The following is a 26,476-nucleotide window of genomic DNA, read 5'->3' on the forward strand; positions in this document are numbered from 1 at the left end:
AAATTATACAGCTTTTAGAAGAAAGTATAGGTGTAAATCATCATGACCTTGGATTAGGCAATGATTTCTTAGATTTGACCAAAAAAAATTGATAACTTGTACTTCATCAAAATTAAAAATGTGTGTGCTTCTTTGGTGACTGCTCTATTGAGACATACTTCACATACCATCTAAAGAGTACATTTCACTGGTTTTTCAGTCAGTCTAAATGTAAACCATTTTCATCACCCCATAACAAAACTGTGCTTTTTAGCAGACATTCCTCAACTTCTCCCATCCCCCTCATCTCTAGGCAACTACTTTCTACTTTCTGTCTTTATAGATTTGCCTACTCTGGACATTTCACATAGACAGAATCATACCATACATGGTCTTTTGTGACTGGCTTCTTTCACTTAGCATAATGTTGTCAAGATTTATCCATATTTTATAATGTGTTGAGATATTCATTCCTTTTTATTGCCAGATGTTTTTCCAATGTGTGAATATACTGCATTTCATTTTAATCCATTTGAATTGTTTCCATTTTGGGCTATTATGAATAATGCTACCATAAACATGGGGGTAAAAGTTTGTGCGCGATCATAATGTTTTCACTTCTCTTGGGTGTGTACCTAAGAAACAATGCTAATCCAAAGTCATGAAGATTTACACTTATGTTTATTCCTGAGAGGTTTATAGTTTTAATTCTTACCTAAGTCTTTGATTCATTTTGGAATAATTTTTATATTTGGTGTGAGATAGGGGTTCTGCTTCACTCTTTTACATGAGGATATCCAGTTGTCCCAGTGGCCTTTGTCAAAAAGACTATGTTTCCCCATTGAATTGTTTTGTCACCCTTACCAAAAATCATTTGGCTATAAATATGAGGGTTCATTTCTGGATTCAATTATATTTCATTGATCTGTATGTTTATCCTTATGCCAGTATTACACTGCCTTGATTACTATAACTTAGTAATAAATTTTGGAATTGGGAAGTAAAAAAAAAAAAAGGTGTGCTTCATAGAATACCGTAAATAACTGAAAAGGCAATCCACAGAAAAGAGAAAATATTTTCAACTCAAACACCTGATAAGGGACATATCTAGAAAGTAGAAAGAGCTCTTACAAGTCACTATTACAAAAGATAAATAACACAAATTAATGCATGAAGGATTTGTATAAACATTTCTCCAAAGAAGTTTCTACAAATGACCAAAATGTATATGAAAAAGAGCATTATTAAGCATTAGGGAAATCAAATCAAAACCACATTGAAGTATCACTTTACCCTCACTAGGATGACTAGAATCACAAAGATAAACAATGTGTTGATGAAGAGGTGAAGAAATTGGAGATCTCATACATTGCTGATGGGTATATAAAAAGTACTCCTGGCCCTGGCTGGTGTGCTCAGGGGTTATATCATCAGCCCGTGTATCAGAGGGTCATGGGTTCAATTCCTGATCAAGGGTACCTGGGTTGCAGGTTTGATCCCTGCCTCAGTCAGGGTGCGTTCAAGAAGGCAACCAGTCGATGTGTCTCTCACATATCTCTGTCTCTCTCTCTCTCTCTCTCTCTCTCTCTCTCTCTCTCTCATTCTCACTCTCTCCCTTCCTCTCCCTCTCTTCCCCTTCCCCTCCCCCCTCCTCCCTCCTACTCTTAAAATCAATGGGAAAAAAACGTCCTCGGGTAAGGATTAACAACAACGAAAAAGTACACCTGTTTTGCAAAAAACAATTTGGCAGTACCTCAAAATGTTAAATATAGACTTACCATATTCTTCCTAGGTATGCCCCAAGAGAATTGAAAACTTATGTCCCTGCAAAACCTTGTACACAAATGTTCATAGCAGCATTGTCCATAATGGCCCAAAAATGAAAATAACCCATCACCATAAATAGATCAATAAAATGTGCTATATACCTACAATAGAATATTATTCAACCATAAAAGGAATATGAAGTTCTGATACACACCACAACATGGGTGAACCTTGAAAGATTTTGCTAAGTGAAAGAAACCAGACACAAGGGCCACATACTTCATGATTTCATTTATATTAAATGTCAAAATTAGGCAAATCCATAGAGAGAGAAATAGATCAGTGGTTATGATGGCCTGGAGGAAGAGAGAATAGAGGATAGCTGCTAATAGGCATGACTCTTTTGGGGGGGGGGTAATTAAAATCTTCTGGAATTAGTGGTGATGGGTACTCAATTCTGTGACTATATTAAAAACCACTAAATATACTTTAAAAGGTTGAAGTTTGTGATATGTGAATTAATAAAGCTCTGCTATTAAGTAGTAAATGACTAATTTTTTAAACATTCAATTTTCTATATGCCATGAGTGACAAATTAAAAATATCAGAAAAGGATAAATGCATGATAAAATTTAAGAAAATTTTAAGAGGATAGGCAAAATTATTCTACAGATAGTAATACATTTCTAGTGTAGTGTTTAAATAATGAAGAATATATAACTAACACAAGGACAGGCAAAAAATTTAAGTCTAGAAAGAGATTTAAATGCATGTATTAGGAAAATAATATATAATAAAGATACTGTTTCTCAGTGGGGAAAGTATAGGTCATTTGTGAAATCATGGTGTTCAACACTTAGCTAGCTTTATCAGTTGGCATTTTGGGTTGAAAATAACAGAAGATAATCCTGGCAAGCTTGAGCAAAATATGCATTTAAAGGGCGGATATTGGGTAACTAAGTATCAGTGGGAAACCAAGCTCAGAAAATGACAGCAACAAACAGATGCTAAGGATCCAGGAAGAGAACCTGCCTTGTGGCACTGGACAAGGATGGTTAGGATGCCACGGTGCTGTGTTGCCATTTCAGTTCTCCGACCCCACTACTGCCACTATAACTACATTATCATGGTCCCGGCATGTTTTTGTCACTCCCTCAAGACCCTGAGACCCAGCCAAGCATCCACATGCAGATCCTGGGTCACGGGCCTGCCTCTTGACTGCTGGGGGTGGGGAAAGGGATGTCTGCCCACTTTTGCTACTGTGATGGGAGGCAGGGCACTGTAGCATCAACGCAGGTAGGGAGGTGTCCAAATGTTGGAGAGCCAAAAATGACAGATTTCTACTAACATTTGGAATAACTAAAATTAGAACCATCCTGTATGTATCATAGACCAAAATAAATTCCACATGGATTTAGAATGTAAATGTAAAACTTGAGACCATAAAAGTATTTGAAGAAAATACATGTGAATGTGTACTCTTGGTTTGGGAAAGTTGCTAAGCATGATATAAAAATAAGAAAGCCATTAAAAATGTCAGTAGAGAATATTATATGAACACCTCTCCAAACAGGACATAAAAATGGCCAGGAGACATATGAAAAAATGTTCAACATCACTAATCATCAGATGCAAATTAAAACAACAGTGAGGTATCTCTTCACACCTGTCAGAATGGCCACCATCAACAAATCATCAAACAAGTGCTGGCAAGGGTGTGGAGAAAAGGGGACTCTAGTACACTGCTGGTGGGAATGCAGACTGGTGCAGCCATTATGGAAAACACTATGGTGTTACCTCAAAAAATTAAAAATTGAACTACCATTTGACCCAGTGATCCCACTTCTAGGAATATACCCTAAGACGCCTGGAACACCAATCAGAAAGAATGTATGTACCCCTATGTTCATAGCAGCACTATTTACAATAGCTAAGATCTGGAAACAGCCCAAGTGTCCATCAGTAGATGAGTAGATAAAAAAAGCTGTGGTACATATACACAATGGAATACTATGCAGCTGTAAGAAAGAAAGATCTCTTATCCTTTGAGACGACATGAAGGGACCTGGAGAGTATTATGCTAAGCGAAACAAGCCAGGCAGAGAAAGACAAATATCACATGATCTCATTTATTTGTGGAATATAATGAACTTAAAAAACTGCTGAACAAAATAGACTCAGAGACATAGAAGTGGGGTACAGACTGGCAAACCTCAGATGGAGGAAGGGGTGGTGGGGAGGAAGAGATGAACCACAGAACTTATATGCATGTGTGCATAACCAATAGACATGGACAACAAAGCTGGGAGGGGGAGGAGGGTGTCAATGGAGGAAAAAGGAGAAACATCTGTAGCAAAAATAAATTAATACAAATAATTTTTTTTAAAAAAGAATATTATATGACTCAGAAAGGGACTCATGGTCTATTAAATTTTTTTTAAAAGAACATACCAGAACATAAACAGAGGTTTTCTCTGGATAATGACTAGAACGAGCCTGCCCTTCTCCTCTTGTTCCTTCAGTCTCTTCCTGCCTGCCACTCTCCCTCCCTCTATTGAAGTTTACTATTGTTGTTTTTTTCAAGAGCTATTTTTAAATTTTTAAAGTGAGTGATTTGGTTGGTTCTTTGTAAGACTACAAAGATATCTGACTCATAGGTAAATTTTATGTTAAACTCTACACAAGTGAAAATAACTCTTGAAAGAGCAGATAATGATACTATTGTACTTAGACACCTCCATTTTTTTTTTAATCCTCACCTGAGGACATTTTTCCACTTTTCGTTCAGATAGAGTGGGAGGGATAGAGAGGAAGAGAGAGAGAGAAAAAAACATCGACGTGAAAGGGACACATCGAGTGGTTGCCACCCGCACGACCAACTAGGGCCGGGGACAGACTGCAGCGGAGGTACGTGCCCTTAGCGGGAACCGAACCCGGGGCTCTCTGGACCACAGGCCAATGCTCTAACTGCTGAGCCAAAGTGGCCAGGGCAAGACATCCCCATTTCTATAAAAATAATGTTAAAATGGCCATTGGAATTCATTCCATCTGGTGGCACTTCAAAAAGAAGAACTGAATAGTTGGATGATGACTATAAGAACACACCAGAGATCATGATGTTTCTCTTACCTCCTCTGATGTTTTTTGTTTGGGTTTTTTTTTTATTTTTATTTTTTATTGGTCTTGTTTTTAAGAGAACCCATCTGCTTGATGAGAGATAGACTAGTTAGTGTTTAGGTTACTGGCATCTAAGGGGAAAAATCACAGAGGTAAAGGTTCTGCAAGAGCCCTGACCGGTTTGGCTCAGCGGTTGGAGTGTCGGCCTGCGGACCAGAGAGTCCCGGGTTCGGTTCCCGCTAGGGGCATGTGCCTCGGTTGCAGTTTGTCCCCGACCCTGGTTGGGGTCGTGTGGGTGGCAGCCAGTCGATGTGTCTCTCTCATGTCGATGTTTCTCTCTCTCTCTTTCCCCCTCTCTCCCTCCCGCCCTATCTGAAGATAAATGCAAAAGTGTCCTTGGGTGAGGATAAACAAAAAAAAGGGTTTTGCAGGACATTTATTGTGGACGATACTTCATCACTTTATGCTCCTATCTGTAAATGAGTTGCTCCACCATTTCCTGGCCTAGCAGCCTTTAGACTAAGCCGTGATAATCCCCTTCCCTCTGATCTTGGATAGATCTCAATAAAGGATGCTCACATCTATTTGACATAAGAGACCCAGTGGGTTCTTCCTATGTAAAGGTGAGTCGCCTAAATGGAATGAAAGACTTTTCACAGGAACCTTGATGCCTCAGGATAAAAGGAACCCCTTGTGTCCCAGAAAGCCTATTGTCGCATTACAGAAGCAGACCAAGAGAGCTGGAGAAGCCCAGAAGGAAGGAGAGAACACAGAAATGGCCGCCTTCAGTTGTTTTCCTCGTAAAAGAAAAGGAATCATTCTGGCTTTAAATTTTCTTTTCCTAAATGCCTTTAAACTTTACTATAAAAAATATGCAAATCAGTCAACATAATCTGGCAAGAATTTTCTAATTGAAATTGTCATGATCTAAGAGTTCTTCATAAAAAAAATCAGACTTCCTAATAAACCTTTTTTTCTATGACTTTTCCTCAGGAGATTCATTGAACATTTTTGTTATTTTTGTTCCTCAGTCATAAACAGCATGACTCTGAACTTCTGTAGGTTTCAGAGTCTCCATCCTTCATGTTAATATGGGAACCCCATTGCTCTGGACTGGAATTAAATTGGTATACAACTGTTTTTGGTATTAGATGGCTTAGTTATAGTTTCACCTAAGCCATTTTGTGAGATGGATGTAAAACAGCTTGGGCATGTGTGTATTTTTCTGAGCTGCTCATTTCATGAGAGCTTTAGTAGTTTCCTCATGTTTAAGTTTCTGCTAGTTTTTCCTTACATTTATATATTTTGATGACTCGGAGCTAAATGAAAGACAAAATAGGTTCATTTTTTTCTGGTAGAAGCTAAGAGTTATTTTACCCCAATTTCTTTGACATTAGTTATGAGGTTGTGTTCATTGCTCGTGACATCTGGAGATGCTGTGGCGAACACGGTGTCAATGCCACAGTGCGGAGGAATGGGGAGGTGGCAGGAGCTTCACTGAGGCACTGTCCTTCCCTCTGAGGAGAGGGGCACAGATGGCTAGGAGGGCTCCGTGTGATGACAGCTCCTTCCTGCCTAGCAGTCCTCAGTGGCACCTGCGGACAGGAAGACTCACGCCAGTACTTTTTCTTGTCTCTTTCCAGGAGCGGCCTATTGCCAGTTCATGGACATGCTCTTCCCAGGCTGCATTAGTTTGAAGAAAGTAAAATTTCAAGCCAAGTTGGAACATGAGTATATTCACAATTTTAAACTTCTGCAAGCATCATTTAAGCGAATGAATGTTGATAAGGTAGGAGACTAACCTGTACCTCAATTAAATGCATTTTCTTTCCTTAGAGTTGTTTTTGTGCAGAAATGTAAAAATAAATATGTATCAGTGGGATATATCTTGATGTCTCAGCAGTAGGTTGGGGTCTGTACAAAGCAGAAAGTATCAACCCTAACTTCCCGTATTTTATTTAAGATTTCTAAACTTGTAGCCATTAGACTAAAATCCCTAACATGAATTACAAATGTTTGCATTGCAAATAACAAATGTTTATGTTTGCCAGATGCCACTGTGGCTTTTTGTATATTTTGTTCCTTTGGAGAAACAGCAGGTTATAGTGGAAGCAGATGGGTGTGAATCCAAGCTCCATGAGTTGAGCAAGTTATTTAAATTCCTTGAATCTCAGTTTACCTATCTATAAAATAGGACTAAAACCCCCTTCCCTGTGGTTATATGAAGTTGAAATGAGGGAGTATGTGTGAAAATATCTAACATAATATATACACTCAGATTCTCAGTCAGTGTCCATAAATTGTCCTTTTTTCCCCTTTGAATTTTATAATTTTGTCCTAGAGTGTTTCCTACCATTCATATACATATTCAAGTCATATTATTTTGGGAGATATATCTCTTAGGGGATTAATTTGAATAAGAGGAAAGAAATAAACCAGCAGGGGAGAAATGGAAAACTTTTCTTTGCATAGGTAATAGCAATAAATAGGCTATGGAAATGAAAAATAAAGACCTGGGTTATTAAGAAACAGAGGTTAAATAAAGGAAAAGAGAAAAGTTTGGCAAACTATGTATTTTCAATTTAATGCAATTAATACCTTTCTAAATCAAAACATCCTTATCAAACTATTATTAAAATCTTGGTTTCTCATTTTCTCACAATTTTTATTTCAAAACATTCTCTTTGACATCATAACCTTTCTAATTCTTTTCAACTTTATTGTTATGTCCTTGGCTGTAGTTAATTTTCAGTTAGCTCCTTCAAAACCAGAGCTGTACAGGTTCTCCTTATTTATAAGCAGCATCACTGATGTCTTTTTCATTCATTTTTCAATATATGCTGCTAGTCTGAAAATAATAACACCCTTTTATATGTTTATTGCTGGAACATACTAGATAATAAATTAGGAGTTCCATATCTCTCTAGAAGTATATGCATACAGAATAGATAAGCCATTGTTAAGAATATTGAAGATAAAATTCTTATAGTGGAGGAAGACTGGCCTTGGTGGCCTTTGTTGGCCTCTCTAGCTTAATATGCTGTGATTCTACCCAAAAGTCCTTGGAGACAGACAGTGGTCCCTGCTCACATTTGCCACAGCCTGTCAGCATACAGGAGGCTTCTGTGCAAAGATTTACTTGCCACTTCAGACTGTGACCTTATGCCTGGAACTTGCATTTTGATAGGGAACGCAAGATTCAGTCAGTGGAAGTAAGTGCCTACTTGGAATGGCCAGTGTAGCGCCAACATCTAAATCTGCTTATAAATTTTCATGTTTGGCAGAAAGCAAAATATATAGCATGTTAATTAAAGGGCCTTATGCACAAAGAAGGCGCTTTCTTAAACATTCAATATCAGCATAAACAAAACCTATGAATCAGAAGACATGAAAATATTTAAACAGCACAATGAAAAGTCAATTAAGTGCACGTGTGGAAGGAGTTCTTCCACTGGCAGATTCCCTCAAGTTCGGGGAGGGGGGGGTGAGAGGAGAGACGGTATCAGCACCCAGGCCCCCATTACTGGAGTCTTCATGGAAAATGTGGTCTCTTCCAAAAGTTAGCTTCTCTTTATTTTGTTCTGTACTTAGTTTCAATTTTAGCTGCATAAAAATCATTTTTGAAAAAAATGTATTGCTAAAAATTTAGTTTAAGGGATGCCTTTAAATGTTTTGGTTATTTTTTTTCTTTCAAGTTTTCATTGATATTTGAGGTCGTCCTACTTTCTTTTTAATATTTTTATTGACTTTTGAGAGAGAGAGAGAGAGAAACATCGATGTAATAGAGAAACATTGATCGACTGTCTCCTGCACGCTCCCCACTGAGGACTGAGCCTGCAGCCCTGGCATGTGCCCTGATTGGGAATTGAACCGGGACCTCTCAGTCCATGGGCTGACGCTCAGTCCACTGAGCCACACCAGCTGGGCAAGGCCTTCCTACTTTTTTAAAGTGGTCCTAATGACCCATGTTAGGATACCAGTGGTATATATCTCCTGAGGTGGCAAAGTCTTGCTGAAAGTTTAATTTATACAGTTCCCGTTCATATCATTACACAATGCACTGTGTTCTTTAAGCGCTGGGTTTCTGTCTGAATCTCACACTCACACACAGTTGCATACACACAATCTGACTCACTCCCTAGATTTATAACTCCCATGGCTCACATTCAACTAGTATGCCAACCCAGAGATGAGGAAGTAAGAATCAGGTAATGGTGCAGTTTGGATATAGCAAGGCACCTTCCCATTTTCCTTCAAAAGTAGCTACCCACTGAATTAAAGCTAAGCAGTCACACATTTTTGTGACATAAGATGAAGGTTCCTGTAAGACCTCTGAAGGGAACACTGATCAGCTCCTTCAGTTGCCAGCAGAAAAGGAAAAGCTGAGATTCACCTCCGAAGTGGAGGTGAATGCTGTGACCTCCTCCTGCAGAGTGCCTTCTGCGACTCCTCTAATCAGCCTCCATTTCTTTTCCTCTGCACTCCCACGGCACATAGCTGTGCTCCTGTACCCCAGGAAGTACGGGGCCCTGCACTGGGTGGTTAGTTTTGTTGCTTCTCCTTCTACATTGTTACTAAGCCCTGCCTGTGAAGGCTCGTTTTAAACCATTAGATGGGAATATATTTGCATTGATTTGAGTCATTTATTTACACTCTCTTGTAGCTGTAATCCTTTTAAGGGTTTATTCCAATACCACTGGACCAAGGGCTACAAAAAAAATAAGGAAAACCCATCAATCTTGAAACAGCACAACATTCCAGGCTCGTGTTTTGAGGGAGGTGCTTTGGCAATAAGGATACTACAGATAGAGGATTGGCCCCTCTTGACAGTAAAGGGTATTCCTTGTTTTGTCAGGTTGTTCAGAAGTATTAACTATTTCAAGAAAACCAACTATAGATAGCATTTTAGTTTATTTTTTTCAATACAGTGAAAAAGTATATAAGTTCTAGAAAACAGCTGGCTAAGAAGCTGGGGAGAGACCAGCAGTTGTGAATTGTAGACATTGTAGAAGCAGTTATATTTAGGGGCCACTTCAGTTGTATAAAATACAAACAAACCCCAGGTTGGTGACTCACACGGTGGTTTTACATTGCAGGTAATTCCAGTGGAGAAGCTAGTGAAAGGGCGTTTCCAGGACAACCTGGATTTTATTCAGTGGTTTAAGAAATTCTATGATGCTAACTACGACGGGAAGGAGTATGACCCTGTAGAAGCACGACAAGGGCAAGATGCAATTCCTCCCCCTGACCCCGGCGAGCAGATCTTCAACCTGCCGAAAAAGTCTCACCACGCCAACTCCCCCACAGCAGGTAACGCGGCAGTGAAAGTTGGGGTCACTGTCATTTTAGAAAATGGCCCTCCATTCAGGCCCTCTTATGCGTCTCATTGGTTTCATTAATTCTTCTAGTAGTCAGCGTCTTAAGGCCTCTGGACGGTTTTTATTGTTGTCTGTCTGACCACATTTCTCTTCCTCGCAGTGACCTCTCTGTTAAAAGTCTAACGATTGTGATTTAACTATCACAAAGGAAGAGCTGTCTACTTTAAATCACTGAAGCTGTGTGTTAAAACGGTACTTCAGGGATAGATTTCATTTTTGTTGTCTTTTTTCCTGAGAAATTTCAACTAGTTTGTTTAGCTTTTGACTGAAATATTTTTACTGCCTAATTGCTAGCGGTACATATCAGACTATGAACCGATTTGTGCTTTTATGTACAAATCATCTGTAGTCCTTCAAAGGTCTATCATGAAATCTACATCCTATCTCCTGTAAGGGGCAATTTTTATGTGATGATATTCAGCAAGACTCACTTACCCAGCTTTGTCCAAAAGTGAAGTTATTGAGGATGAATACCTAGAACTTTAAGTTTTTAAAACTTTTATGGATAAAAATCTTTCTAAAATACTGGGTGTCCCCCAAAAATGTATATAGGGTGTCTGTACATTGATTCTATTACATTTTGAAAATGAAATGTATTTTAATAAATACTGGCTTTATAATTATTCAAAGTTGTGTATACATTTGGGGGGACACCCTATATATTATAAACATCTTTGGTCTAAGAAACAGACTTTACCAAGCAGAGTGTTCTTTTCCTTATTTATTTTTTTTTTAATAAGAGGTTTTATAAAGTTTTTTTTTCTTTATTGATTTTAGAGAGAGAGGAAATGGGAGGGAGAGAGAGATAGAAACATCGATGAGAGAGAACACTGATTGGCTGCCTCCTGCATGCCCCCCAGTGGGGATTTGGACAACCTGGGCATGTGTCTTGACCGGGAATCGAACTGGCGACCTCTTAGTTCATGGGTCGATGCTCAGTCACTGAGCCACACCGGCCAGACCAGAGTGTTCTTTTAAACTTAGGGTCATTATTATAAACACGAGTTGTGGACAGTTAAACAGCCTGTTAAATCAGTAACCTTAATTTTGTAAATAACACAAATTCCTTCTTTATGCTGAACCTCCAATCAGGATGGATTAGAAATGGTTATGACAATGCTGGGATTAAACAATGCACGCACATGTCTGGAACTCCAAGACGTGTTAGGCTAGAGGTAAACAGATGTGGGTCTTCCACATGTCCCTGTAATTGAAACTGGACGTGAGGACTGAGTGAGAAGGGGTGAGTGCTGCCCTGGCCGGTTTGGCTTAGCGGTTAGAGCATCAGCCTGCGGTCCCGAGAGACCCGGGTTCGGTTCCCGCTAAGGGCATGTACCTTGGTTGCAGTTTGTCCCCGGCCCTGGTCGGTCGTGCGGGTGGCAGCCACTCGATGTGTCCCTTTCACATCGATGTTTCTCTCTCTCTCTCTCTCTCTTCCTCTCTCTCCCTCCCACTCTACCTGAACAAAAAAAAAAAAAATGTCCTCGGGTGAGGATAAAAAAAAAAAAGAAGGGGTGAGTGCCACGAGGAACGCCAACATTACTGTCTGAGTAGGATGGAAGTGCTTGCATAGGAGCAGGGAAGAGACCAGAAAGACAGAAGGAAATGAGGGAACAACACGTCAGGGAAGCGGAAGGAAGGGTGCAGTATGGGCATCAGCATCTAAACCTGCTGAGGAGTCGAGTGAATTGAGGACTGGGAGAGTCTGCTGATTTCTCAACTTGGGTGTCACTCAGTGGGATGATGGGACCAGTAATGGGTTGAGGAATTAGAGGAGGGACATCGAGATGGCATAAAATCCAACGTTGAAGCCATAGGGAGAATGAATGTAAATAAAATGGACTAAGCACAGATCTTTGGGAATACATACACTTTAGAGATAAGAAAAAGAGGAAGCTGAGAAAAAGATGAACATCCTGGGGAAAACCAGGTAAGCTCAGCAGCAGAGAACAAACAGTAAGCAATTTCGAGAGACCGATCACCACAGTGCCAAAAATTAATTGTGGAAAGATCAAATAGGATGAGGCCTGAAACTCGGCCAAGGAAATCTGACTCCTAGGAGGTGATTAGTAACCCTTCGGAGAATCGGTCTGTTAAAATGCTGAGTGCATACACTGCAGTGACCTGGAGGGCATAACATGGCAAGAGGAGGTCCCACCCTCACCACACTTGTCAGGAAAAAACTGAGCAAAATAAAAGCATTTTGTTGATGTCAGGGGAAAAGCTGACAGTAGCTTCAGGAAGTAAACATTGGAGGGAGAACGGTCATGTTATTGTTCAGGTTTTGCTTTTGGAACGGAGCACTGCCAGCAGGTTTGTAAGATGGGAGAAAGGTCCGTGGAGAAGCAATAATTGAAAGTAGAGAAAAGGAGGGGAAATTGGTGGAGCATGACCTTGAAACTGGAGAAAATGAGGTCAAGGACATCAGTGGAAAGGAAAGAGAATATTTTTTTTTTTTGAAACAAAAGGGCTGAGGGAAAGTTGAGTACAAATTAAGCCACAAAAAGTTTGGGGAACAAAAATTTATGACGGTTCAAATGGTCTTCAACTTTTGTCAGAAACTTTCATCAGTCCAGGAGCTAGGAAGGGGGGTGTTTTCTCCAGAGTTCGGGACTCAGCAGGCTGGTGGAGTGGGAGGACGAGAAGATGAGAAAACCAAAGGTGGCTGGTGTTTCTCATCGGACGGTTTCTTCTATCGCTGTACAGATTCATCTTGAAACTCAGTTGCCACTTTTTCAGGTTTTAAGTAGTGAAATTGGACAGGCCTCAGAATATTTGTCTTCTGCAATCATAATGTGTCCTTAAATTGGCACCAACCCTTCTACTCCCTCACACAGAGCTGTCATTAGGCTGCCTCGGCCTCGTTTTCTAGGAATTCCCTCATCTGTCTTTCACAAAAGCCACAGAGAAACCTGTGCCATTTTGATAGAAAGAACCTGAAAGAGACATATTTTTTTTTCCAGAGCTTAAAGCTCAGGAAACTCATTAACGTCAACAGATAATAAATTTGGTTTTTAATGTTCCAGAGGCAGTAATTCCTGAGACACGGGTTCCTGATACCTTGGACCATGGTTAGCTCATTGGTCTTAATCAGGGAGAAAGGATATTTTCAGAAGCCAAATCAGTCAGGCTGTTTTTCAGAAAATATGTTGTGACTCTTGGACATTGTGGGGTAGTAAAACTATGGAAAAAATTACAGCAAGGTATACATCACATGCAGAATATTGTTTTAAAAGTTATACTAGCAAGGGTCGTATAAGTATAGTGAGGACCTCATTTTTCTAAAGGTCATAAATCCAACTCTCGGGAATACAGTCAAGAAAATGTAAGCCAAATTGTCTTCTAAAAGTCGGAATAGGTGTTGTAAAATCTGCTATAAATTCATGCACTTTACTTTTTACACAAAAGAGAGTTTCTAGGACATTTATCCAGAGCCTATTTGCTCTTTCTTAGTTTAGACATAATTACAACAAACGTGGGGATATGGTTTCTCAAGCACATAACTTATTGGGGCAAGGAGTACACTGACATCAATAGGAAGTGCAAGAATTAGTAAAACTAGAGCCAAAAATACTTACCAGAACCTTACTCTACAGCCCAGCAGCCTGAGATCTTTTTACAGAATCCAATCGCCCCATGCATCTGCGTAGCCCTCAGGGTCTGTATGCCACCAGCATGCACTCATCCATACACTCAGAGTTCCCTTCCAACTCCTGAGATCCTCTATTTATAATCATCTCCCTCATGAACTGCTTTCGACTCCAACTGGCTCCCCTGCCTCTGGTCTGAACTCATTCAAGGCCATTTTCTTCATACACAAGTCGGATTTTGTCCATCCCAAATGTAAGACAAATGAAAGTGATTGATGAGGGTGAGGGCCAGCTGTCTGGGAAATTCACCTCTCTCTATCACAGTTGTTTCACAGTAATGCTGGGTCAGTAGCACCCAGTAGTAATTTCTGCTCCCACCTCTAAGCTTGGTCATTTCTTAATTATCTGTATTAGTGGAAACAGGCAATGGTTGATATAATTGAACACGAGAGATGAGATGGCCTTGAATTATTTTTTTTCATTTTGGCTTTGGAATAAGCGATTCATTGTGCAGTGGGTTTATCTCTCCCAAAATATTTTTTTAGATTAATATGAAAATTAACTTGCATGTCCTGACAATAATACATTAAGAGCGGTAAGGGGAAGGTCCAAGAGCATCATGTGGCACAGGGACTGTGTTAGAGTGAAAAGTGACCATGGAATGGATTATCCTCATGTTGATAACTAAGAAAGGACTGTCTCATTGGCAAGAAAGCATTTTTTACATCATACAGACTACTTATGTAGACACTTATATAGCCATGTATAAAAGGGTTGCACTCCACATATTTGGTACATTCTGTTTTTGTGAGAATGTGCTAGATTTTTCTGCCATTTTAGTACAGACACAAGATGTTCTGTGGATTCAGAGAAGCCGCAGAGCCCACTGGTGTCTGTGTGTAGTTGAGTGACTTAACTGGACCGTAACAAGCTTCAGTGTTAAGTAGAGGCTGTCATGTAAGTGGATACCTTCCTGGCAAGTCTTATTCTATCTACACTTGGAGGAATTGCATCTTGAATTGCTTTTGATTTACCAACAAGAAGCATGTATTAAAATACACATTTTCATAATGATAGATATTCGTTAAGTGTGTACATCATCATGAGTCATGATGTTTGTAAATTTATTGCTATGAGCCATATCCGCAACTCGAGATAACTGTGTAGGGGATCAGTTTTTAGATGTGAGCACTTAACTAAACTTAAAAGGAAATTTGAATGTGAAGTTACTATAGCAACCACAGCTTAGACACATTGCAAATTCACATATATTAATGTATTTAAATCAAACTCCCATATACAAATATAGTGTGATGGATTTAGAGTTGCCATGGAAATTGAGGCTAAGCTTTCTCTTTTCCTTAGGGACTTTAGTGTTCCAGACTTAAAATCAGATTAATAGAAATACTAGAAAAGTGGTTTCAAAAAGGAAGCAATCTAAGAAGTATGATGGAATAAAGTATTTGAACAATCATAATGAAATCCATAAATGTAGATTTAAATAAATCCTGCATTTTTCAAAAACTGTATTTGAATACTTTAATTCTCAATTATCATTAATTTGGGGTTCCCTGCAGCTGTTCACACAGCCTGAATGAGGTGACCAAGTTTATTCATTTGATCCACAGTGTTTGAGCATTTTTTAAACACCTGTAATTGAAGTAAGCATCACCTGTTACTCTCTATGGGGAAAGAGGAGTTGCTTTTACTTTCCCAAAAAGTTTTTGTTTTGTGTTTTTGGTAAAAGCAGTGAAATGTAGCAGTTTATAGTGGTTTTTCTCCTTGTCTTGATCTTGATTTTATGACCCGGAATGTTATCTTCTTGGTCAATGTACCACATGTTCATGAATATATGTATTCTGTTGTTGTTGGTTGTATGGTATTTTAGAAATGTTAATTAAATCAAGGTAGTGGATAGTGTTATTCAGATCCTCTGTGTTTTCACTGATCATTTTGTTGCTGCCTGGTTCTGACAGTTGCTGTGAAGAGGGTGTTAGCATTGATTGTGAAATTATCTGTTTCTCCCATGCTCTCAATTTGTTTCCTGTATTTAAGGCTCTGTTATTAGGTGTGTACATATTTATGATTATTAAGTCATCCTGATAAATTGATCTTTGCATTTTATGGTCTCCCTCTTTATCTTTGGTAATACTCTTTGTCTTGAAGTTTAGTTTACCAGGTTTAAAAGATCCACTCCAGCTTTCTTACGCTTGGTATATCTTTCTCCATGATAAGTTAGTTTTGTCTTTAATATTTAAAGTATGTCTCTTATAAACAGCATATAACTGGGTCTGGCGTTTTTATTCACCCTGATCATCTCTGGACATTGGAGTACCCAGTTCATTACAACGTCATGTAATTATTGATTTCGTTGGATTTAGATCTGCCATATTATTTGTTTTGTTTGTACTTTGTTTTTCCCTGTTTCTCCTTTTCTGTTGTCTTCTGGATTTTAAAAATATTTTTAGCATTCCACCTTAATTTATCTATTGCCTTTTTAACTGTACCTCTTTGCATTAATTTTTTTAGTGGTTCTTCTAAGGATTACAATATACATATGTTCTTATCTTTTCACAGTGTACTTAAAATTAATATACTGCTTCTTGTAAAATGTGGAAACCACTGTCCATTGTTATAGTTGGCATATATATTACACCTACATGCATTATAAATTCCACAGGAAAATGTTAAACCTTTGTTTTAAATCAACACTGTTCAATATAGTGGCTTTTGACCACTTTAAATGTGCATATTGTGCATTGAAATGTGCTGTGTATGTGAAATGCATGCTGGCTTTAGAAGACTTAGTATGAAAAAATAATATAAAACATCAATAATTTTTATGTTGATTACATGTAGAAATTATACTTTGTGTATATTTTGCATATATTAAAATTCATATCTTAAATTTTTTAATGTTGCTACTAGAAATTTTTTAATTACATAGTTTACATTATATTTCTATGAAGCAGTGCTGCTTTATAGTCATATATATTTTTTAAAAATTAAGAGAAAAACTTTTTTTAAAATATTTTTATTATTTCTAGTGTTCTTCATTCCTATACTTCTGAGTTCCCTGCTGATTTCATTTCTCTTCGGACTGAATACTTTTCTTTAGTATTTCTTATAGAGCAGGTCCAGTGGCAACACACTCTCTTAGTTAGTTTTTCTGTAAGTATCTTTATTGCACCTTCATTCTTGAATATTTCCCCAGACAAAGAATTCAGGGTGGTTCTTTCTTTCTTTTCTTTTTTCATATCGTTGCACTGCACGTGGCCTCTGGAGATGAGAAATGTAGTCTCATTCTAATCGTTCTTCCCCTTTTATAACGTTGTTTTTCTCTGAAGTCAGCTTCTCTCTTTATCTTTGGTTTTCAGTAGTGTGACTGTGATGTGCCTAATTATGGTTTTCTTTTAATTTATCTTGTTTTGGAGTTTATTAAACATCTTAAATCTGTAAGTTTATGTCTCTTACCATATTTGGGAGGTTTTCAGCCAATATGTTTTTCAGCTCCACTCTATCTTAACCTTCTGGACTCCTTTTATCTGTATGTTAGAGCCTTTGAAATTATCCCACATGTCCCTGAGGTGCTTTTCCAGGATTCTCTCTCTCTCCTTTTTAAATTTTATTTTCAATTACAGTTTACATTCAATATTATTTTGTATTCATTTCGGTGTACAGCACAGGAGTGAGACAGTCATACATACTTTACAAAATGTTCACCCCAATATTTTCAGTACCCACCTGCCACCGTACATAGTTATTACAATAGTATTGACTATATTCCTTATACAGTACTTTGCATACAACAAAGTACTCATAAAACTCAACACCAAAAACAATTTAATTAAAAAGTGGGCGAAGGACCTGAATAGACACTTCTCCGAAGAGGGCATACAGATGGCCTACAGACATATAAAAAGATGCTCAGCATCAGCACTAATAATCAGAAATATACAAATTAAAACCACAATAAGATATCACCTCACACCTGCCAGAATGGCTATCATCAATAAATCAACAAGTAAGTGCTGGCAAGGACGTGGAGAAAAGGGAATCCTCATGCACTGTCAGTGGGAATGCAGATTGGTGCAGTCACTATGGAGAACAGTAGAGAGGTTCCTCAAAAAAATTTAAAGTGGAATTTTGGGGTATATATCTGAAAAAACCCAAAACACTAATTCGAAAGGATATGTGTACCCCTATATTAATTGCAGCATTGTTTACAATAGCCAAGATATGAAAGCAACCAAAGTGGCTATCAGCAGTTGAGTGGATAAAAGGCTGTGGCACATACATACAATGGAGTATTACTCAGCCATAAAAAGAATAGAATCTTACCATTAGCAACACCATGCATGGAAGTAGAGGTTTTTATGCTAAGCAAATTAAGTTAGAGAAAGACATACCATATGATGTCACTTATATGTAGAATCCAAACAACAAAATAGAAATAGACTTATAGATAACAGAGAACAGACTAATGGTTGCCAGAAGGGAGGCAGGTTGGGGGACTGGGTAATAAAGGTGAAGGAATTAAGTACAAATTGGTAGTTTTCTCTTTTCTTTAGATTAGATGGTTTCTATTAACATATCCTCAAGTTTACCCTCTTTTCCTCCATCATCTCTATTTTACCATTGAGCTTTCTTTTAAATTTCAACCCTTGTGTTTTTTTCCTATTGTAAATTTTTATTTTTATTTTTTTCTCTGCTGAGATTGCCTACCTTTTCATTTATTTTGAGTATACTTCACTGAGCATGGTTATAATAGCTGCTTTAAAGTTCGTGTTTGCTGCCCTGGCCAGTTTGGCTCAGCGGTTAGAGCGTCGGCCTGCGGTCCGGAGAGACCCGGGTTCGGTTCCCGCTAAGGGCATGTACTTCGGTTGCAGTTTGTCCCCGGCCCTGGTTGGTTGTGCGGGTGGCAGCCACTCGGTGTGTCCCTTCACGTCGATGTTTCTCTCTCTCTCTCCCTTCCTCTCTCTCCCTCCCATTCTATCTGTACAAAAAAATGGAAAAATATCCTCGGGTGAGGATTAAAAAAAAAATAAATAAAAAAAAAAATAAATAAATAAAGTTCGTGTTTGCTGCCCTGGCCGGTTTGCTCAGCGGTTAGAGCGTCGGCCTGCAGTCCAGAGATACCCAGGTTCGGTTCCCACTAAGGGCGCGTACCTCAGTTGCAGTTTGTCCCCAGCCCTGGTTTGTCGTGTGGGTGGAGCCACTCGATGTGTCCCTTTCACGTCGATGTTTCTCTCTCTCTCTCTCTCTCTCTCTCTCTCCCTCCCCCTCCCTCCCTCCCTCCCACTCTATCTGAACAAAAACTGTCCTAGGGTGAGGATTAAAAAAAAAACAAAACAATAAAGTTTGTATCTGCTAACTCCACCATTCTATCTCACAGTTGATTATCGTTTCCTCTGAGAATATGTGGCATTTTTCTGGCTGTTTATATGTTGAATAATTTTGAATTCATCCTAGACATGTGACGTCATGTTACAGAGACTCTGGATTTTGTTATATTGCTCCAAAGAGTGTTGACTTTTTTTTTTAACATGCACTTAACTTAGAGTCCAAATAAAAAGTATGCAAAAAGTTAAATTCCACCCCAGCCTGTGCCTTTATGCAGGATTTCCTTTTCCTTATTGTCATCAAGGTGCAAGTCTTCATTTGCTTTTTGAAAATTCTCCACCCCTTAAACACAAACATTGTTCTCACCCCAAAGCCATCATTTACTCCAAGAAATGTGTGTTTCCATGTCCTCTCTTTAGACTAGTACAGTTCATGGTGACATTTGACTTCCCAGAGCCCTGTAGGATAGACACAGGCACCTTCATGTCCCTTCATGGTATTCATAACAAGATGAGTCATGCCTATTCTTAAAACTTCCCAGTATGTACCTGTCTGGTGCTGCTATCTCACAGTCCCAAGCCACCTAACTACATACTGTACTACTTACTTTTTCATGGATCAGATGTTGATTTTAAGAGATCATGTATTATCAACTCAAAATAAGGAAGAGGTACATTTTCTTACCAGTCCCATAATTGGCAAAACATCTTTTCAAATAGAGGTTGGCACTTTTCTTTAATATGTGAACACTGTTTCTGTCTTTCACTCAATCCCTGCCCTATATCAGCATTGCATCCCCTTGGCTTGTTCATATTAAGAAACCATCCCAGCCCTGGCCAGTTTGGCTCAGCGGTTAGAGCTTCGGCCTGCAGTCCAGAGAGACCCGGGTTCGGTTCCCACTTAGGGCATGTACCTCGGTTGCAGTTTGTCCCTGGCCCTGGTTGGGTCATGTGGGTGGCAACCACTCAATGTGTTCCTTTCACATCGATGTTTCTCTCTCTCTCTCTCCCTCCCACTCTATCTGAACAAAAAATGGGGAAATGTCCTCAGGTGAGGATGAGAAGAAAAAAAAAAGAAACCATCCCATTGCTAAGTTGCATACCAGTTGATGGTTTTGCCCTCTTAGCTATATTTAGACCTGGATAAAATGGAAAGAAACACTTAAAATGCCCTAATTAAATTCTTACGGGACATCCCGTACTCCTTGGAAGGAGAGGAGTATTGGCGGTTTTGTTCCTCTAGTTACACATCTGCCATATGGAAGACAGATAAGATATATTGCTAGGTACTGGGATACTTTTCTCCTTAAAAAATGAATGCAACTGCATTTCTCTACCCATAATAGTGATAAAACCACAGCCCAAATTGTGAGCCGTGCTCTGCCTTGCCAGGAGACTAAATATCTGTGAAATTGGAATAACACAGAGAGGAGCAAAGAGTCCTGAAGAAGTCAGGAGCTTTGGACAGGAATCTCTGGCACTGTCTGTGGAGGAGCCCAAGGGCTCCTTCCTAGGAAGAGTCCTGCGTTTTTTCATTTCTGCCCCACTTCATCCGCTGTCTGGGACCGCTTCCTTGATAGATGACTAATTCAACCCAAGATTTGAAGCTCCTCTGTGTGAGTTGGTCTTGTTTTGTGTTCTTATCTCCTCCCCACATTTCCCCACACAAACCAAATTCAAATTGCATAGTGTATGGAGGACATATAAGGCTCTGCAGTGGTGGAAAGGCTAAAAGCAGAACACATGCTGTTCTCTTTAGATGGCATTTATTTTCTTAAATAGTAATAATTTTTTAAAGTTCAAAAACATTCCCATTCATCCTTGCAACAGGCTCTTGGGTGAGAGTTACTATGTTTTATTAACATTCATAAATGCAGGAACAATAAAGCCACTGTGCCCTGGCCGGTTTGGTTCGGCGGTTAGAGCGTCAGCCTGCGGTCCAGAGAGACCCGGGTTCGGTTTCCGCTAGGGGCAGGGGCACGTACCTAGTTTGCAGTTTGTCCCCAGTCTGGTTGGGTCATGCAGGTGGCAGCCACTTGATGTGTCCCTTTCACATTGATGTTTCTCTCTCTGAACAAAAAATGAAAAAATGTCCTCGGGTAAGGATAAAAAAAAAAAGCCACTTGTACCAGGCCTCTTAACAGCTCCAAAACAGAAATGTGTATAAAGCCTAGAATACTGAGCCCTAGATTAGTAGGACTATTAATTTCTGACTTCTTAATCTTTCAAATAATTCTCTGAGCAGCCCTGGCTGGTTTAGCTCAGCTGTTAGAGCATTGGCCTGCAGACCAGAGAGACCCAGGTTCGGTTCCCGCTAGGGGCACGTACCTTGGTTGCAGTTTGTCCCTGGCCCCAGTTGGGGTTGTGTGGGTGGCAACCAGTCGATGTATCTCTCTCACATCAATGTTTCTCTCTCTCTCTCTCTCCCTCCCACTCTCCCTCCTGCTCTATCTGAAGATAAAATGCAAAAATGTCCTCAAGTGAGGATAAAAAATAATAATAATTCTCTGAGTAGATGACCCGGGTGATTTCAAAGTAAAGAGTAAGCCCCTCAGACAAACTGGCATGTATTGAGCATGCCATACTCTGTCCCCACACCCAAGACTTTGCAGAAGAGAGCTGATGGCCTTCATGGTATCCCACCTGTACCTGAGAAGCAAACCCTCCGTGCCCTTATCAAACAGCATTGGGTCTTTTATAACCAGCACTGGGTCTTTCTTATACAGCTGCTCCCTTTACATGTTGAAATATTAATTGGCTGTGCATCTAAACCTCACGTATTACTCTGATGGATCATCCCTTCTCTTTCCATAGGTATAATAACTTGATGTGTGGCCTGTAGGCCTCACAATAAACTTGTCAGACCTCAGAAGGCAGTATTTAGCATGCATTGTTTCCATGAGCAGAATATCGGATCACCAGTGGACCTATTTTTCTTTATTATTGGTGCCTTTCTCGGTCACTTGATATGTTGGGTGGGAGTAGAAAACAGTTTTGACTTGAAGAATTTTCTAGACTCCCTTTGAATTGGGTGAATTAAACTATCAACCAGTTCTGTCTTGTTCAATCATTGCTTCCCAGTAGCCTGGCATATAGAAAGCTCCTATTAGTATTAGTTGATTGATTTAAATTGAATCACTGCAGTTTCCATTTGGATCAAAAAGATGCAGTACTTAGGCCAACACATGAATGTTTTGAAGTGCTCTGCAGTCATCTCTACCACCTGAGGAGCCCTGCACTGGAGCTTAGAAAATAGCATGGTGCACTGCCCAGCAGTTCAGAATATTCCTTACACAACAGTGCATATTTATTAGATTCCTTGCTCTTTTTGTGAAAGCTGTACTTGAATTATCGTTTGTTTAATCTTTCATCAAAAGGTTGTTAAGGCACAGTAAGAGATTTTGGAGAAACAGTGATTCAAGGAAGTTGCAGCCTAGTGAGGAAACCCAACAATAAATAGATAGTAACAGTAAAGTGAGGTAAGTGTTGTTGGGCTGTGTAGGGAGACCACCTGAGCTGGTCTTGTGCATTCTAGAAAGGTGTTTTTTAATGAGGTTTGACCAAGACTTAATGAGAAGGTAGAAGTTAGCCAGGGGAAGGGTATGGAAAAGACCACTGCAAGCAGAAGGAATAGACTGTTGAAGCTGAGAGAGAGCTGTGCTGTGTTCAGTGAAGTGCATTTTGTTCTGTATGAACGCTAAGATGTGAGTAGGGCTCTTGTATAATGTGTTAAGAGGTCGTATTCATATTCATTGCTGCAAAAACAATTACTACAAATTTAGCAATCTAAAGCAACACACATGTATTGTCTACAGCTTCCAAAGTCCCAGCACAGCTTAGCTATGTTCTCTGCTTTAGGGTCTCACCAGGCTGCAAATCCAGGTTTCTGCTGGGGCGGTGGTCTAATCAGAGGCTCACGCGCAGAAAGCTCCGTTAGGTTGTTGGCAGTTTTCTTAAGGCTGAAGGATTGAGTTTTCTGTTTCTTACTGGCAGCTGATCTGAGTTCTAGAGGCCACTGGCGGTTGGTTCCTTGTGTGGTTTTTTCCAACATGGATACTTACTACATGGCAGCTTACTTCCTCAAGGACAGCAGGAAGCGTCTCTGCAGGGTGTGTGCTGGCAAAACAGTAGTGTATATGGTACCATAACCATGGTGTAACATCCCATCACCTTTGCCATATTCTTGGTTAAAAGCAAGTCACAGGTCCCACTCACACTATAGGAGAGGGGACCACAAAAAGGTGGGAATGCCAGGAGGTAGAGATCATTATGTGGGTTGGGGGTCACCACAGGATTTGTTGGTTACAGAGGTTTACACTTTATAATGGGGACTGTGGGGAGACAGTGGAAGGTTTTAAGCACAGATTTGCTCTGTGGTATGGAGAACACTTAGCTAATCCAGACTAGCTGAGAAGCTGTTGCAGCAACCACACAGGAGAGGGGGGTGGCCTGAATAGAGGTGTGGTCATGTGAGTCATTGAGATGTGAAGAGGTGCCCTGCCCGGCTTGGCTTAGCGGTTAGAGCATCCACCTGCGGTCCAGAGAGACCCAGGTTTGATTCCCGCTAAGAGCACGTATCTCGGTTGCGGTTTGTCCCCGGCCCTGGTTGGGTCGTGCAGGTGGCGGCCACTCGTGTCCCTTTCACGTCGATGTTTCTCTCTCTCTCTTCCTCCTTCTCCCTCCCACTCTATCTGAACAAAAAATGAAAAAATGTCCTCGGGTGAGGATAAAAAAAAAGAGAGATGTGAAGAGGTACTATCAACAAAACTGATGATGATTGGATGTGAGAGTAATGAGGAAGGGGAGCCAGGGATAAATGATACGAAGTTTCTGGCTCAGTGGCTGATGGTGGAAGCAGAGAACCCTGGAGCAGGAGCCAGCTGGAGTAGAGGAGGTGATTCCAGTGGGGTTTTGCTTGGGTTTTCAGTTACCTGAGCTCCAACCTGCACTGAAGCCTCAGACCCCATCTCTCTTGGCAAGGGGTTCTGGGAGAGATAGTGTTGATGGGGGACAACAGACTTAAACTGTGAGAAGAACAACCTGAAGCACTGGTCTTGCTAATGATAAGTCACTAGGGACTCAACATCATAATGAAATTAAGGACCTGTGTTCCCCCAAAGTGGCCATCTTAGTTTGTAAGCTTTTTGCCTAAATGACTGCTGTGTGCCAGGAGTGCAGTGATATCCCTGAGGTGACTGTCATGGTCACCTGAGTGTCTGTGTGCTCAATGGGCTGCCTTGGTTTGCTGGGCTCTTTCAACTAACAGCTTTCCTCAGAGCTGCAGCAAACAGGCGAGGAGGGGGCTTCCGAAATTTGGGATTCTGCCGTGTGTGGTTTTCATGGGGGTGAGGGATCCTCACCACTCCTGGAAAGAAATCGCTCTGAGAACAATTTAAAAACAAGAATTTTGAACTAAGGTGGTGATTGGTTGACACCTAATGTGTTTTAAAGCACACTTAATTTTCTACCAGGACATGAGAGGTGTGAAAAGTCAGAGGTTTATTGAAAGAAATATACACCGTGTTCAAATAACTGTTTAAAAGTTAGAATTTTTAATACTTGAGCCATTTCAAGATGAGTTCTTTCCTGAATTTTTCCCCCTATGAAAAATACTCTGAAACCAGAGTGACTCAAGCAGAGCCTGGAAAATACTGGAGAATCACATGATGGCTAAAAATAAGCACATCATCTCCAGCAGGGACAGTAACCAGGGCAGAAGTAACTCGGTCCGTGAATGCTCACTGGCTGGACGTGCTCAAGGGAGTCGGGCCCTCTGGCCCATCACCGGTCAGGAAGGGGGCCCTCAGGCACCGCCAGCTCCCAGTACAGTGGCAGCCACACCCTCGCTAGGCCCAGACTTGCCGTGTAGCTCACTGGCTTGCTCTCGGGGCAGAGCTGGTTATCACACTGCGTAATGACCCTTGAGCAGTGAATTGGGAGGAACACTGACTCATAGTTCTTGTCACTGCCAACTTTTCCTTCAGTCCTCTTCTTGGAATCAATAGTTGTTGCCATTGATCATAGAAGGCCTTTGTTGCTGTTGACGTTACAAAATGTAGGTTGTGTAAAATGGCTGGACATTTGGTGCCTGCTCACTAGGGTATTAGGGTTTTCTAGACTATGCTTTATCAAAAACAAAACCGTCTTGCGCGCTCACTACTCATACCCAGGGGAACGACTGCAATGCCTCCTAGCTGGCCCATCTGTGTCCGTTCCCCACACAGTAGGCAGAGTGAGCCTTTTAAAACTGATGTCAGATCATGTCAGTCCTCTGCTCAGGACCCTGCAGCAACTTCCCCTTTCCCTCAGAATGAGAGCCCCCTCCTGAGAGTATCCTGACAGTAGCCTGCGTGACCGTGACCACCCCCTGCAGACCTCTCAGACCTCTGTCCTGGTGCGAGCTCCGCTCGGGCCTGCGGCTCCTGCACAGGCGAGCAGGGCGTTACGCTGGCGATCGATCGGCCTTTCCGGAATGCTCTGCTTCTGGCTGCCTAGAAAGCCGACTTCTCACCTCGCTCAGGTCTTTGCTCAAATCTGACTCTCAGTGTGGCCTTGAAGAAGTGAGGGTTACTCCCGTACCTGGCATAGCCCTTGTGGGGATCCTGTAAGTTGTAACAATGGAGATGTTGTTACAAGTGGTGTTGGCTTCAGAGGAACGATCCTTTGAGCCAGGGTGGCCCCACACGTGCCTGGGCTGGACGCCCACCTAGAGGGTGCAGAGCTCCTGACCCCTGTACCTGAGTGAGCTCGGGCTGAGTGTGGCCCCTGGAAGTCCCGTGGGTCTCAGTGAAGAGCTAAAACTAGAGACGCCCCATAGTGGACACTCAGCCCCCCCCCCCAAAGTTCCTGTTTAAAACTGTCCCCTGCCCGGCTGGTGTGGCTCACTGGTTGAGCCTTGGCACATGCCCAGGTTGTGGGCCCAGTCCCCAGTGGGGGGCATGCAGGAGGCAGCCAATCGATGTTCTCTCTCATTGATGTTTCTGTCTCTCCCTCTCCCTTCCTCTCTCTCTAAAATCAATAAAGAAAAAATATTTTAAAAAATAAAACTGCCTCCCCAACTTGGCACTCCTTACCCCTGCCCTCCTTTTCTCATTTCCACAGCATTTACCTTCTAGTTTACTAGGTCACTTACTAATTTATTACGTTATTGCTTATTATTTAATTCCCCCCAGTAGAGTGGAAATTCCACGGGGACAGGCATCTTCTGTGTTTCATTTGTTGTTTTATCCAAGAGCCTGTAGATTATCAGGTATGCAGTAGGGGTTCAGTAAATATTTGCTGCATGGATGAGTGAATCGGGGTA

The 26,476-nt window shown here is 40.7% G+C and overlaps 1 protein-coding gene across 4 annotated transcripts in view; it reads left to right on the top strand.

The window, feature by feature from the left end:
* MAPRE2 (microtubule associated protein RP/EB family member 2) overlaps positions 1 to 26,476 on the top strand; it is a 142,415-nt gene that overhangs the window by 99,261 nt on the left and 16,678 nt on the right. For all 4 annotated transcript variants that reach the window (XM_036244463.1, XM_036244462.1, XM_036244461.1 and 1 more), the window contains 2 exons: positions 6,507 to 6,652; positions 9,960 to 10,173. In XM_036244463.1, coding sequence (XP_036100356.1) covers positions 6,507 to 6,652; positions 9,960 to 10,173 — 360 coding nt within the window. The remainder of the gene's footprint in view (positions 1 to 6,506; positions 6,653 to 9,959; positions 10,174 to 26,476) is intronic.

This window comes from Molossus molossus, unplaced genomic scaffold (assembly GCF_014108415.1).
Source record: "Molossus molossus isolate mMolMol1 unplaced genomic scaffold, mMolMol1.p scaffold_m16_p_6, whole genome shotgun sequence".
Taxonomy (NCBI): domain Eukaryota; kingdom Metazoa; phylum Chordata; class Mammalia; order Chiroptera; family Molossidae; genus Molossus; species Molossus molossus.